Raw genomic sequence first — 15369 nt, 5'->3', positions numbered from 1 at the left:
GTCCGTGTCAACCCTGGGGTCCTAGGAACACTGGGGTCCTAGGCTGAGTGGGGATGCAGTGTGGCCAACACTGAGCAGAGCTTCGGTAACCAAAAAAAGTATAGGAGAAATTCTCCTCATTCCTCCTGTGCCAAAATGACAATATTTTCTGCAGACCCTCCCTTCCCAGGAGCTGTGGTCTTCAGACTGTAGCATGTGCTAGGATCACCTGGAAGGCTTTTTAAAACAGAGATTGCTGTCCTCACCCCCAGAGCTGCTGATTCAACGAGTCTGGGAGGGATCTAAAAACTGCATTTCTAACAAGTTCTCTGGTGATGCTGTTGCTGGTGGTCAGAGGATATCACTTGGAGATTAATTCCCTATTGATAGAGGACGAGAAAGGGAAAATATGAGTGAATGAGGACCTGTGCTATAATGAATTATCTGTGGAGGGGAACAGGTAGCCTCCAGGGCCTTACATAGACAGTGCATCCACCCAAACTATGCTGAGTTTTGGCTGCTAGTGGCTCACAGCTGCCCCTTCTTCAGAGTTTCATTTGCCAAAGGGGCCACCTGCTCTGGGAGGTTATGTCCCTGGGGCCCGTGGGTGATTCTGCAGCCAATAGTTGACCAATCTGACTTACACAAGGCCAGCCCTCTGCCTTCAAGATGGAATAAAATTGTGTGATTTATTCTGAAGCTAAGCTCTGGCAGAAATCTAATGTTATCTTCTTTCTTCTTCTGCCCCTTCCTGCTTCACTGATTTCTTGCTTCTGGAACCACTCAGGAAATTGTGTTTGCCTGAATCCTAGTCTCAGCTTCTGTTTACTGAGTATTTCTGAGACCACAGGATAACACCTGATGTCCTCTGGGATGGACTTTGGCCCTCTCTTTCTCAGATTTGGGGGCTTCAGCTTCCAGAACCAACATGAGCAATCTTAAAGGCCAGAAGCTCCCAGTGTTTACATGGTCCTCAGGGAAGGCATGGCATCTATGCAGTAATCACCATGAGGGAAACTGTTGGGGCCTCCCTCCAGGAGTGGATGCTTTGAAACTCTGGGAATAAATTATTAGCGAGGGCCTGAGTCCTGGTTCTCTGGACTTTAGAACCTGCCTGTCCTGCCCAGGGACCCTCTCAAAGGTTTTGGGCATTCATCATTTTAGACACCTGTTCGGTGGTTTATGGGGTAGATGTATGGGAAAACCCTAGTTTTGGAATTAATTAGCTCAGGTTTATCTAATTTGCATGATAGTCTGTGGGAACCTCTGGTTCAAAGAAAAAAATTGGCAGCAATAATAGTGCCAGTGAGGTAATGATGATTACCATGACAGTAACAGTAAGGTTCTAACTACTTTGGCGGGCTGGAGCTCCCAAGACTGTCCTGGGCACTCTGCTTGCTCCTGGAAGGTTGTGGCTTTCCTTGGTATCAAGCTCTGTTATAGGGGTTGGTGAGCAAGGGATCAAGGGAGAAGTGGAAAACCTTTATCTCTGATTGTCCCTTTATAAGACATCTACATTCTCATCATCATGGGCATCATTCTGATCAGGTCTGCTGCCCCACACTTGCCCCCCAGGACACTCACCTCCCTATGCAAGGATGTTATTTCGCACTTCTCTGATCTGGGCTGTGCCCAGTTTAACATTGGTTTTCTGTTCAGGGTCAGCCCGTGGTGGGCACCAGGAGATCAGAATTTAGAGCTGTCAGAGCTGCTCAGGATGGAGCCTTTGGCAGATCCTCAACACAATGCATTCAGGTTGAGGCTGAGCACTCTTCCTTATTACTTCGAGACTTTTCCATGGATTCAAGGAGGCTGCTCCCCTGGAGCAGTAACTTTGACTCAGAGAATACAGTTCTTGGGTTTAGGCTGAATCTACACTACATGGCCCCATCCTCCCGGACCCTAATAACTCGGATCTGGAAATAATGGATTTGGATCCCTTCTGAGGACTACTGAGGTCCTGGGGGTTCTCAGGACATCAGAGACTTAGGAGAAACTCAACAACGAAACACCTTTACTCAACACCACTGCCGGCTGGCTCTGGAGCCCCTCATGGCCTCATAGCTGCCCTGGTGCTTGCCAGGCCCATAGAAATCCCACACCTCATGGCTATGGCCACACACGGCCAGAGATTCCTTCCTTCCTAGACTTTCAAGAAGATAAAATGTCCAAACGTTTGGAAATATTTTCCATATGTGTCTACCACTTCTAAATTTTATTTATGAGTTATTTATTTACTTTTTTGCCTCTGAATTTTAGAAGCAGCCCCCTCCTGGAGGCAAGACCCCAGCTTCCTCCTTTGTGGCAGCTACCATGTAAATGCCACATCTTCCTCGAGGACCACGTGAACACTACTGGTCCCAGGGCTTCAGGGGTGCCTGTGTTCATCTTGGAAGCTGGAGTCCCCAAATCTGAATCACTTCCCATGTGTCCCTGGCTTGGTCAGTTTTCACACTGCTATCTAGGGGTTAAGGCAGGGATCATTTCTATTTGGTACACAATAGGACTTGTGTTTCACTTTACCGCTAATACTTAAATTCCCTCTACTTTTCAAGTGAAAAATAATATTTTAAAGTACAAAAACTTTAAAAAGTATTTGAAATATGTCCAAAGTAGTTTTGAAAGGGATAAGAAAAGCAGCTATTTTCTTTCACTTCCTCATACAAGTTTAGTTCGTGTTATTAGTTTCTGTTGTCCTGAAATCATCTCACATAAAGGACTGTGATGGTAAAACAGCATGTTCTTGACTCCTCTGATTAGGGGGAGGCTTTGTCATACTTTACTTCTGGTTTTATGTGGTTTTAGATTTCTAACAGTGAGAAGGAATTTTATAGGTGGGCTGTGTCTCTGTTTGGAGGAAGCAAGGCTGCCTCCCACACTCTCTCCCAGTCCAGGGGGTGGCTACATCCCAGTCCCAGCAGCTTCCCAGGTCCCAGCAGCTCCCCAGCTCTCCAGGTCCCAGCAGCTCCCCAGCAGCCAGCCGCACCTGACCTTCTGGAAAGGTCAGGGAAAGGTCCAGAGTGTGTTAGAGAAAAACAAAATACTGAGGAGCTAGGTCAGGTATTGAAGGAAGCAGGGACAAAATGACAGAGGAGGATGCCCCAGACATAACCTGGGAGCAGGAAACACTGATGGAAGCCCACCTGCTGCAGAATTTTCTTTATTTGACAGTGACGAGAAGGAGTTTAAAGGAGGGGCAGCTCAGGCTGAGGGGAAACCCATCCTTCAGAATGAAAAGACATCCCTGCCCAGGTGCCGTGGCCTGAATGCACGAAGGGACAGGCACCCAAGAAGGCTCTGGTAGGGTCCGACCGCAGGGGCTTGGGAACCCACCATCATGGAGATGCCCTCCTTTCATATGAGGCCAGGCTTCCGCACTAACACCTACAGAGAACTACAGGGTGTCAGAGGAGCAAAGGCCTATTTGGGAGAGGAAGAGTTTAACAGCGCAGGTTTATCTTGGAAGAGAGAAAGGCTGTGAAGGAGATCTTGGGGAGTCGTGCTGCCAGCTCCTGCTTCTTTAAACCTTCAGGATGGAGAGAGGATGGAGTCAGAACTTCTGGGGATTGCCTTTTTAGGGATATTGTATAGTCTGAACCATCTACCCTGAAATATGCTTTTCCTTGGGAATGGAGTGGAAAAACTTGATATTTTGGGAGTAGGGAGCTGGGGAGAAAGGTATTCTTTCCCGTGTTTTCAAACACACATATGAGCACATGGACATTGGTGTGCACACGTACTCGGGTAATACGGTCATTGGGATGCCGAGTGGGAAGGAACATAAAGTAAAATGGATCCAGTGTTCACCATGTTTTTTAGGTGTGGGGCAAGGGGCTGATGCTTTCTGGCCTGTTCTACTCGGTTTTGAGCTGTTTCAGGTAGGCCAGGATGTCTGCCTTGACAGTGCTGACGGGAGCCTGGTGGAACCAGCGCATGACAGGGACCCCATCGGGTCCCACCAGGAACTTCTCAAAATTCCAGCGGATGTCATGGACTTTCATGGGCTCCCAGAAGAGCTGGTTTGATGAGCCCAAAAGATCAGAGGTTGGAGGGCAGGAGTTCTGGAGCAGAGATAAGAAAAAGAGAAGTTTTTTTCCCCCTGCTTCTGCCATGTGGTAATCTACATGTGGACCACATGTGCCATGTGGTAATCTACATGTGGACCTGAAAGTCACAGCAAGTTTAGAGCTGCCAAAGACCACAGAAGCACTTTGGGTTCTCTGAGACCACTGGTTCCCGCTTGCTGGCCTGCCAAACAGGTCTGGTCCTTGTTGAAATTTTCATCCATCCATGGCAAACTGAAATAAAAGACAATGTGGGGGGTTTTCGCAAAATTCCACTTATTGACTATAAAAGACCATCATTTTATAGGACTGTGGTCCAGTCTTATCCCCAACCCTAGAGAGTCTACTCACCATCATATGTCTCAATTTATTAACTATCAGGTGGGATCCCAGTGAACCACAGGGATTTCAATGCATCAGCAATCAACCAACCAAGAGCTAGAGAGTATGATGATAAACAGAAAATATTCCTCTTTTCCCTGCCTGCCCTTCCCATGATTATATTATGGTGCTTCAGTAAAATAATATCTTCCATTTTCTTTGATAAGTCATTTCTATAGTTTTGGTTTTCTTAGCTGAAAAAAATGCTTTGGTTTAGAGTAATGGTTCCCAGAGTTAGGGCTTTGTAGTCTGATAAAAGTTCAGCAACTATTTTTTTTTGAGATTAATGCAGAATAACCAACATTTATTTTAATAGACAATAAGAAAAATCAAAAGTCAACTATAACTGTAAATTTAAACATTAACAGATTTGTAAGTATTAGATTAAAGAAAATAAAATCAATCATATCACCATTTTTGGGCAACACAAATGGTAATTTGTGCAATTTAACTAAATATTAATTCAATATCAGAGTTAATGATGGTCTTTTTATAGTCAATAAGTGGAATTTTGCGAAAACCCCCCACATTGTCTTTTTTATTTCAGTTTGCCATGGATGGATGAAAATTTCAACAAGGACCAGACTTGTTTGGCAGGCCAGCAAGAGGGAACCAGTGGTCTCAGAGAACCCGAAGTGCTTCTGTGGTCTTCTGCAGCTCTAAACATGCTGTGACTTTCAGGTCCACATGTATATTACCACATGGCACTCTACATGCTCCATGTCTGTCACCCTGATTGCATAGGGGTCCCTCAGGGAGGAGCTGGGCCCCATGGATATTTGAGAGTGCCCTGAATGGCACAGCTCCTTACACCTACGAGGGCTTCCATGGCTGACTGTCAAATGAACAGACAGTGTCATTCAGTAGGGGGCGGCAGTTCATATCAGACCTGCCACATGTTCTGATTCCTATACTTGAAGCTCAAGCCTCTCAATGGATATTGCCTTGATTCCTGAACTTATCTGAGCTTTTCTTTCCAAGGAGTGCAACCTTAATCCTAGGAATGAGCCCCAGGCTTTCAGGGTGCCTCTACCTACCTGACCTGGTCAGGGCAGGTATAGTCACTCACCTTCAGGAAGGTAAAGACCTTCTGTTCTTTCTCTCCATTCACATCCCCTTTCTCAAAGAGCTGAAAATTGGGGACAAAGCCACCACCTGGACGCACATGTCTGCAATGAAACAGAGGGGCCCCAAGAGGGTCCAAGTTAGGACAAAGAGGGATGGTAATGGCCACCACACCTCTATCACAAAAGGAAGTTAGATATAAAGAGGGAGAGATGGAAGACAGGGAAGGTGAGGAAATAGGTCTCTAGGGGCCAGGACCTCATGCTTTATGGAGCCAACAGAGAATTCCATGAAAACTGGAGGGCACTATTTTTCAGTCAGGATTCCCAATTCATTTCTATTTCCCCACATTCCCTCCTTTGCCCTATGCTTCTTTTCCAGTAGATATTCCCCTAGTGTCACCGTCAAGGAACTCGAGGCAGAATGAATGCTTAAGCATTGCCAGCAGGGCAAGTTTGCATGCAAGCCTCACAATGATGTTCTTGAACCCTGTGATCCACCACCTGCCCTGGAAGTTTCCAGAAGAGGAGAACCTCCAGGCAGAAGGAGGAAGGGAAACCCTGCCAGGACCTAGGCAGTGTCCTAAGCAAGTACTCACTTGAGCCCAGAAAGAATCTCTGAGTTCTTTCCTGGTTCTTGTTTTCCAAACTGGTTGCAGGGAAAGCCCAACACAACTACACCAAAAGACTTCAGCTCCTCCTGCAGTGCATTCAGTTCTGTAGGGAGACAGCAAGCATCATGAGTAGCGTGGCCTCTAGCCCTACCCTCAGCAGTGAGAGACCTCTGGATGTATTCATTTATCACATGAATAAAGTGAGGACTGTAAGGGAAATATTCAAGATTACAGAGATTGAGGGGATCCCTGGGTGGCTCAGCGGTTCAGCGCCTGCCTTTAGCCCAGGGCGTGATCCTGGGGTCCTGGGATCGGGTTCCGCGTGGGGCTCCCAATGTGGAGCCTGCTTCTCCCTCTGCCTGTGTCTCTGCCTCTCTCTGTCTATCATGAATAAATAAATAAAATCTTAAAAAAAAGAGATTACAGGGATTGAGAGGCAGAGCAAAAAGCCAGAATGCAGGTTTCCAGGAACATACCTCTTGTGCGGTGGTTTCCAATGTACCTCCACTGCACCATCCAATAGGGGTGCTCCTACAAAGATTGGGTAGCCCTGTAGGGTGGGGTGAGTTTCTGCTTGATTCTGAAGGAAATTAAAACTTAAATGCCACTGCCACCTACCTTAGGAGTGGATTGATTGACCGATCAAAAATTTTTCAGGAAAAGGCAAATAAATGGAAATGTCCCCCCTTCCCCCAACTATGCCCCATGATGACACATCTGACACCCCAGGCATCCTCCCAGGAGCGCTTTTTGGTATGCTCACCTAGGAGCTGTGGAAGGGAGCCAATACCTGAGTCTGGCTCCAGAGCACTCTCTACCGTCTTGTCAATTCTAGTGATCTGACTGATGCCATCTCCTTGGGACCTTCACTGGGATTCCAGGCTACAAACTCCACTCCACTTTTACTACTGCCTGGAGGGTTTCTACCTTGTCCGTCTACACCTGTACCGTGTTTCCATCTTCAGCTCCACTCTCAGTTCCCAGTACCAATGCCAGCCAGTCCCACTCAGACTCAGCTCCACCTGCCAGGATCTCCCCGCCAAAAATTCTCAAGTGAGAGAGCCTTCCTGGTGTTGTGCATGTCTTCACTTATTATCACCCACCTTCCTCCTTAACCATTAAGAACATGTCCTTCCTATGGCAGAAACACTTAGCAGACCCTGCTTCCTCTGGCAAATGGTTCCAACTCTCTCAATTTCTCCATCTGGAGTAAAATTAGAATGAAACATTTTAAAAAATTCTCATGTACTAGTTTACTAAGTTATGTCATAGCAACAGAGTAGAAAACTCTGCCATCAAATAAATGAGGAAACTCATAACATACTGGAATGTTCACAGGTGAACATTTGAGTATTGTATTATGTGAAAAAGCAAGATGCAGGATCAGTTGTGTGTATTTGTGTATATGGGATTTTTGCTTGCATTTACATTAAAGATTTATGAAAATATGCACCATAAACTGATGATCGTAGTTATCCAAAAGGAAAAAATGTGAAGTTTTCACTTTTTTTTTTTTAAAATGGAGCCCAACCATAGGACTTGAACTCACAGCCCTGAGATCAAGGCCTGAGCTGAAATCAAATGTCAGACACTCAACCAACTGAGCCACCCATGGATCCCTGAAAGTTTCTACTCTTGAATCCTTTGGTATCTTTTAAACTTTCAATGTTGTGAATATATTTCCTATTCAAGACAAATTTAAATTAACAATTAAATTAAAACAGATTTAAAAGCAAATTTGCATTCCATGGAACTGCTATCTATATATTAGAACTTTTTAAACTTACTATAATATTTTCAAATTTAACTCTTTAAAGGAAGGAAATTTCCTACTTGCTGATACTAAACTGTGAGATTTTATATACATTAAGCAAAGATTTAGTCTGTAGCTTTTCAGGTTTCCTACGGTTATCCATAAAAATAATAAATCTAAAGTGATCCTGAAATTCTCTTCCTATAATCTGTACTTTTGAAAGTATCATTTGAAGCACAATTTCACCATTAAATGTAAAAAGTCTTTAGATTCTTTTGGTGAATGTGAACCATTTTTTTTGTTGTTGTTGTTGTTCTTTGAAGGAAGAGGTATTTCAATATAGTTTTTGCCTAATCAAGCAGCCCCCTCTATATCAGTCCTTTTAGGCTGCTATAACAAAATACTGTAGACCAGGGGCCTTATGAACAACAAGAACTTATTTCTTACAGTTCTGGGGACTGGAAGTCCAACATCATGGTGCCAGTATGGGGCGGTTCTGGCAAAGGCCCTCTACCAGGTTGCAGATGGTAGGCTTTTCACTGTGTCCTCCCAAGGTGCAAGGGCCAGGGGGTTCTGTGAGGTTTCTTGTTATAAAGCACTAATTCGGTTCATGGAGGGTCCACCCTCACGGCCTCAAGCAGAAAAATTGTTTGTGGCTTGTCAGAAACTGCATTTATCTCTACTTCAATCCATCTAAAACTTTAAATAACCTTTTCTGGATCAACAGAGAAACCAAACTCTTCCCCACAAGTGCACAAAGAAAATCCACCTCAGTTATCACAGAAGGTCGGGGCAGGTTTGGAAAGATGGAGCATCTTTCCAAATAGCCATTACACCAAAGACCACCCATAAGAAAGCTACGTTTCCATCTCCCCATCACATGGAGGTACTGTGGAACCCAAGAGCATTTTCCAAAAGATCTGCTATCGTTCCCAGAAGTCACCAATGAGGAGGATACAGGCAGCCCCGGGAAGCTAGCCTTTTGGGCCTGGGGGCGGGGGGGGGGGGGTCACAGCTGGGGCCTGGTGTTCTGTCAACAGTCTCACAGGACATCAACATCATACATCATGGTCATGTCAGGATCATGATGGATCAAGACAAAAACAAGACCACTCCATTATCATGTTTTAACACAGAACAGGGACCTTGTCCAGATTGCAAAAATGGCCATGCATCTCCCTATTCTTGTCAATATAAGTGACTTCTGCTTCTTTACCAACTACAGTTTTAGCCTTGTTTTATTCCTCCGACCTTGTAGATATGATTTATTAAGACATATCTTAATCATGGTCACAGAATTGTCCCCATTTCATTTCCTGACAGCAGCCCATTCAGAGTAAAGCAATTCTTTGAATCCTTCCCCAAAGTACCTAACAGAAGCCCAGATTCTCAAATAAGTTCTTTCTAGCACTTTCTTACTGAGAAGCTCCATGATTCCCTATAGTATGTGTTCTCCCTCAGGGCATCGAACAACAAGTACCACTTGTTCAGTGATAGATATGTTCCTGGTGGTCTTTGATTAAATCTTTGGGAGAATCTCATTTCTCAAATCTGAAGATGATTCTCTTGACCTCCTAAGGAGTAGAGCAGTGACAGGATTCAGGGGGACAGATTCACACAACCACTTAACCCCCCCACCTCTCTCCTCTCAGTAATAAATTAGGAAAACCTCTGGAATTAGAATATGGCCATCTGACAAAGCTAGTTCCAAAAGAATTGAAACATGAGCTCTTACCAGGATACTGAGCTGTCAAGCCTCAGTAGGTGGCCACATTGACAAAGAGGACATGCTTGCCGGCATACTGCTTGAACTGAATGTACTCCTCATTGTTGAGGGTGAGGGCTCCATACTCATAGATGGTGCCCATCACCCCGTTATAGCAATCCACCTGGAATGTAACAAAAATAACCACAATGATGTGATCATAAGATAAACAATAACTCCCAGCATCCAGGGGCTTCTCCAAAGTGCTCAAAGATATTTCATGTAATACCTGGGAATTCTAAGAACTGAAGAGACTTTTTTCCAGTAATATTTTTAGTTATGGCGAGGCAAATACATTCTAGTATTGTGTGTTATGTAAGTTAAAACCCTTTCTTTGTGGGAGTGCCCAGCTGGCTCAGTTGGTGAGGCATTCGACTCTTGGTCTTGGGGTTGTGAGTTCAAGCTGCACATTAAGCATAGAGATTACTTAAAAAATAAAATCTTAAAATAAAATAAAATAAAATAAAATCTTATAAAAGTGTGTGTGTGTGTGTGTGTGTGTGTGTGTGTGTGTGTGGCAGGACAAGTACTTTGTGATGATCTTGCCTTCCCTGGAAGATTAACACAACTCTCTTCCACCCTCTGACACTCAGCATCCTGACACCAGGCTCCCACTGCTCCAGCCCTTCTCATATTTTCTTAAGAGATCTTTGTAATCTGACATCAGTGTCTCATCTAGATGTTCTTAAACTGCAATTTCCTTCCCCCAGAACAGGGCAAGGAACACGCTCCTCATCTGGATCCCACGGAGGCCCTTCCCAGAGCTTTGCCAGTGGGCTGCTCACTGGGATGAAAAACCCATCCTTGGTACCCTTTCTTGTACCCTACATTGTGGAGAGGTGGCCTTGACTGCTCCTGGGTAGGGACAGTGAGACAGGAAGCAACGGGAAGAAGCTTCCTGCCCGCAAACATGCCAAAGCCAATAGGCAGATGGGAGCTGGCGTGAAAGGCAATATGCTTTTTTCTGAGGAGCTCCACACTCCTGGAGGTGTGCACAAAAGTCAGAGAAGTGTAGAATGAATGGAAGTGAGTTTCAAGGGATCTCAGTCCATAACAGTTTGCCTGGAGCAGTAAGGGAACAGCCGGTGGGCAAGCTCTCCTGAAGAGAGCAGGGTCAACAAACTGTTTTCGTTTCCTGAGTCTGTGCATCTGCCATCAGGACACCAGGCAAGATGTCCATACATTCCTACACATCTGAGCACAAACACGTTGCTCCAAATATTCGGGAATAGTAGCCTAGGAAAGCCCTGCTGGAGGAGCTGTCATCTCCATGCCCCTAGGTCAACTTGGCTCCATGCCAAAAAAATTCTACTATTTGTCCTTCTCAATACGTAATAGAAAAAGTCACATGGAAATCATTGCAAGAGCTGTCATCTGTATGCCTCCTGCCTTTGTGCTATCTTAGCTCTGGGCTCACCAACACCCAGCATGTGTCTCTTACATGGATGCCACCCTGTAAGCTGGGATGCCAAATCCCAAGAAAACTAGGCTGGAAGGCTGGGTCTTTCCGACTCCACGATCAGTTCTGCTCCAGCTTGAAGGGATCCAGACACTAAAAAATGCAGCCTTTAGTTCACAAGATGGCTTTCCACAGCTGAAATTGTACCCTAGCCAGGCAGTAGTGGCTGACAGACCTGGCTGTCCTCTCACAGGTTGCCTTTTATTATTATTATTATTATTTCTGAAAAGGAAATAGTGTTACGAATGCTGGTCTTTGAGCATTTCTCATGCATCATCTTACACATCATAGGGACCCATTAACAGAGCACTCAAAGTGATTTGAGGACCTGAACAAGTATCACCAGGGCATATTAGGAATGCAAGTTCCTGAGACACTTCTCTAAAGAAGACCTACAAATGGCTAACAGACAATATGAAAAAATGCTCGACATCACTCATCATCAGGGAAATACAAATCAAAACTGCAGTGAGATATTATCTTACACAGGTCAGAATGGCTAGAATTAACAACTTAGGAAATGACAGATGTTGGTGAGGATGTGGAGAAAGAGGAACCCTCTTACACTGTTGGTGGGAATGCAAGCTGGTGCAGCCACTCAGGAAAACTGTGTGGAGGTTCCTCAAAGAGTTAAAAATAGAGCTACCCTACAACCCAGCAATTGCACTCCTGGGTATTTACTCCAAAGATACAAATGAGGTGATCTGAAGGGGCACTTGCACCCCAATGTTTATAGCAGTGATGTCCACAATAGCCAAACTATGGAAAGACCCCAGATGTCCATCAACAGATGAATGGATAAAAACGATGTGGTCTATATATACAATGGAATATTACTCAGCCATCAGAAAATGGAATCTTACCATTTGCAAAACATGGACAGAACTTTTGCTTATTACGTTAAGCAAAATAAGTCAAAGACTAATATATGATTTCACTCATATGTAAAATTTAAGAAAAAAACAGATGGACATAGGAGAGGGGAAGGAAAAATAAGATAAAAACAGAGAGGGGAGCAAAACTTCACAGAGTTAAGAGAACAAATTGAGGGTTGCTGCAGGGGAGGTTGGTGGAGGATGGGCTAGATGGGTGATGGGCATGAAAGAGGCACCTGTTGTGATGAGCACCAGGTGTTAGATGCAACTGATGAATCACTAAATTCTGCTCCTGAAACCAATACTACATTGTTATGTTACTATTATGTTACTATATGTTAACTAACTTGAATTTTATTTATTATTTATTTATTTATTTATTTATTTATTTATTTATTTTATTTATGATAGTCACAGAGAGAGAGAGAGAGGCAGAGACACAGGCAGAGGGAGAAGCAGGCTCCATGCACCGGGAACCCGACGTGGGATTCGATCCCAGGTCCCCAGGATCGCGCCCTGGGCCAAAGGCATGCGCCAAACCGCTGCGCCACCCAGGGATCCCCCTAACTTGAATTTTAAAAAGAAAAAGAAAAAGAAAGAAAGGCAAGTTCTTGGTTCTCTGAGACTCGCTGAATCAGAAACTTGGTGGGTGGTGACTGCAGAAAAGGAAAGAAGCAGACTCTCCCGCGGCCAGCTGTCCCCAGGCAGGGTACCTGAGGTCCAGGCTCCCTCTAGAACCTCCTCGAATGTGTTGCCACCATAACTTTGCTCTAGTTAGTGTAACTTCACTCTTGTAACGTAAACACCCCCACCCCCGGTTTATGTTAGCAATCGTCCTCCAAGCATATGGCCCACTGACACACACCTGAAGGGCCTCAGGACTCATGTTTTCCTAAAGGCACAGGGCCCCCGCCTCCAAGAAGCAGTGCACAGGTCTGCTGAGCAGGGCGTGCTCTCGGCCTTGGAGAGGACGAGAGAGAACTCCTCGCATCCCTGGAGGCTAGGCTAGTCACCAGGTGCTGCAGTCCGCTGGCTCCCCAGTGGGACACTCACCTTCATCTTTTGCGTGTTTTGGGTCGGCTGCGCGAGGCCGGCCAGGAGCAGCGGGAAAAGAGCCGAAGCCAGGAGTTGCGGGAGCATAGCTGGTGCGCACGGATCCGGGTGCGTCCGGGGCCTCAGTCACTTTTGAAGCCCTGGTGGGGATGGGAGTGGAGAGGTGTCCTCCAATCGCAGATCAGTGCACGCGCGTGCACACACCTGAGCCCCCCTCGCTCCCCCCCCCGCCGCCCCCAGGGCATCCGAGAGGCTACCTGCACCTGTTGTCCCGCGAGTCCTCCTGGCGAGTAGCGTGGGAGGCCTCGCTCCTTGGGGTCAGAAGTACTGTGCCCACCCTCCCCAAGGGACTGGGACCCCCGGGTACTCGCTCCGCGTCCAGGAAGAAAAGCCAGAATCAGAATCTGCTTTTTAAAACAAGATCGTCACGTGGTTTCCATGCAGTCAAGCTCGAGACACTAATCCTCCAACCCGCCCCTCAGTCTCCCATCACTTAGTCTCAGCGCACTGTGTTTCCTAGTGATGAGGTCCAGCCGCGGGGCCTGAGTGTCTCAGACGCCTTGGAGGGCACCGTGTCTCCTGGACAGGAGCTAGTGCGTGCAGGTGGCATGGCTGAGGGGGACACAGGAGCTAGTGGATGCAGGTGGCACAGCTGAGGAGCACCTCCGCAGTGGGGAGGCCCTGGGGAATAGAGCCCTAAACTGAGTCCAGAAGGGCACAGGCTGGAGTTTCTTGTTCTCTGGAAAGCCCTGCAGTCATCTCGGCCTTGCCTGCTCCAAAACGCTGTTCTGAGGCCCTAACGGGAAGCAAGTGGAAAGCTGTTGGAAAGGGAATCGGTGAAGGGGTAGGGAGTGGTGGCTCCCACCCTCCTGCCCCCACCCCCCTCCCTTAGCGGCTCCCTGGGGGCGGCTCAGTTTTGCTAAGCTCCTTGTGAATTAAGGCGATAACTCCTTCCTTTTTTTTTTTTGTATATTTTTTTTATTGGAGTTCGATTTGCCAACATATAACACCCAGTGCTCATGCCATCAAGTGCCCCCCTCAGTGCCCATCACCCAGTCACCCCATCCCCCCTCCCACCTCCCCTTCCAAAACCCCTTGTTTGTTCCCCAGAGTTAAGAGTCTCTCATGTTCTGATAACTCCTTCCTTGTTGGCGTCAGGCCCTTTCCAGCCCGCCCCTCTACCTGCCCTTCGGGTCCACATTCAAGGCGTGCTCTGCTCCTGGGGCAAGGTTGGCTGGGGTTGAATTCTTGGGAACCCCTTGCAACATAAGCTTCTTGTTGGCTCAGATTTCTGAGCTCTTCCCAAAGGCCTGTAGACCTGCCAGGGGGACCAAGCCTTGCAGAACCCAGGGCATTCACAGCAACTTGCAGGAGGCTCCCTCCTTGGGCACAGACTTATACACACATTGGCTTCTCCCCCTCCTCAGTTCAAAATAATGGCTGAACCTCCAACTGTGAGGTGACAGAGACACCACTGAGTTCAAGACCTGTGTGTGCCACTGACCAGCTTCTTGACTCAGAAATGGTTAACGTCTCTGTACTTTAGTTTTCCCATCTGTAGAATAGAGGTAATTAATAGAGTTTGCTTGCTAGGACTGCTTTGAGCAGTAATAATGACTCTACAGGACTCATGCCAGCACTGGGCACAGGTAAGCAACCGTTCAGACACTCAGCTTTATGCTTGAGAAAAAGAAGCAGAGAGAAGTGATATATTAGAGCTCACAGTTTGGTAATGGTGACATGAAAGCCAACTCTGGATTCCTGCTGTAGATCTCTTGTTCTTCTTCCAAATGCATCATCAGTTGTGACTAAATCTTCAGAGTCGTGTGCCTTTGCTCATCTTGCAATCACGAGGAGACACTGCATTACGGACCATATCAGTAGGTCCAATGGCCTCCTGAATGAAACTCCAGCTCCTCACACTCCTGTTCCAATATTCCTGGTAAGCTTTGAGCATGGTCGGTCCTGGCCTCCAGCAGCGAGAAATGAAGGTGTGGAGCACACCCGGAGCAGGAGGAACACATCGCTGGTCCACTGGAGGGTATCTCAGAGCTACAGTTTCCCTTGTTTCCTCCAGAGCCTGTTTCATGACCTGCTTACAGGAATTTTGCTTTTGCCCCTTTGCCTGTTTCCTTCCCGCTGGGTCTGTCTTCTTCCACATTCTGCCTCTGCTCCAATTTTCTAAAGATCAACTTTGTTGATGTCACTCATTAAAAAAAAAAAAAAAAGATTTTATTTATTTATTTATGAGAGACAGCGAGAGAGAGGCAGAGACATAGGCAGAAGGAGAAGCAGGTTCCCCATGGGGAAGCCCAGTGTGGGACTCAATCCCAGTATGCCAGGATCATGACCTGAGCCAGAG

General features: G+C 46.3%; 1 protein-coding gene across 1 annotated transcript; it reads right to left on the bottom strand.

Annotated features, from left to right (window-relative positions):
• Positions 1-3833: 3833 nt before the first annotated feature.
• Positions 3834-13094, bottom strand: GPX6 (glutathione peroxidase 6). Its single transcript, XM_055323211.1, has 5 exons — positions 13008-13094; positions 9591-9744; positions 6088-6205; positions 5494-5593; positions 3834-4040 (listed from the first exon to the last, which is right to left on the bottom strand). The coding sequence occupies exons 1-5, from the start codon at positions 13092-13094 to the stop codon at positions 3834-3836; spliced, it is 666 nt and encodes a 221-aa protein (XP_055179186.1).
• Positions 13095-15369: the final 2275 nt, after the last annotated feature.

The sequence above is a fragment of the Nyctereutes procyonoides genome, unplaced genomic scaffold (genome assembly GCF_905146905.1).
Source record: "Nyctereutes procyonoides isolate TBG_1078 unplaced genomic scaffold, NYPRO_anot_genome, whole genome shotgun sequence".
In the NCBI taxonomy this organism is placed as follows: domain Eukaryota; kingdom Metazoa; phylum Chordata; class Mammalia; order Carnivora; family Canidae; genus Nyctereutes; species Nyctereutes procyonoides.
The sequence above is the reverse complement of the archived record's forward strand: the minus strand, read 5'-3'. Positions and strand labels throughout refer to the sequence as shown.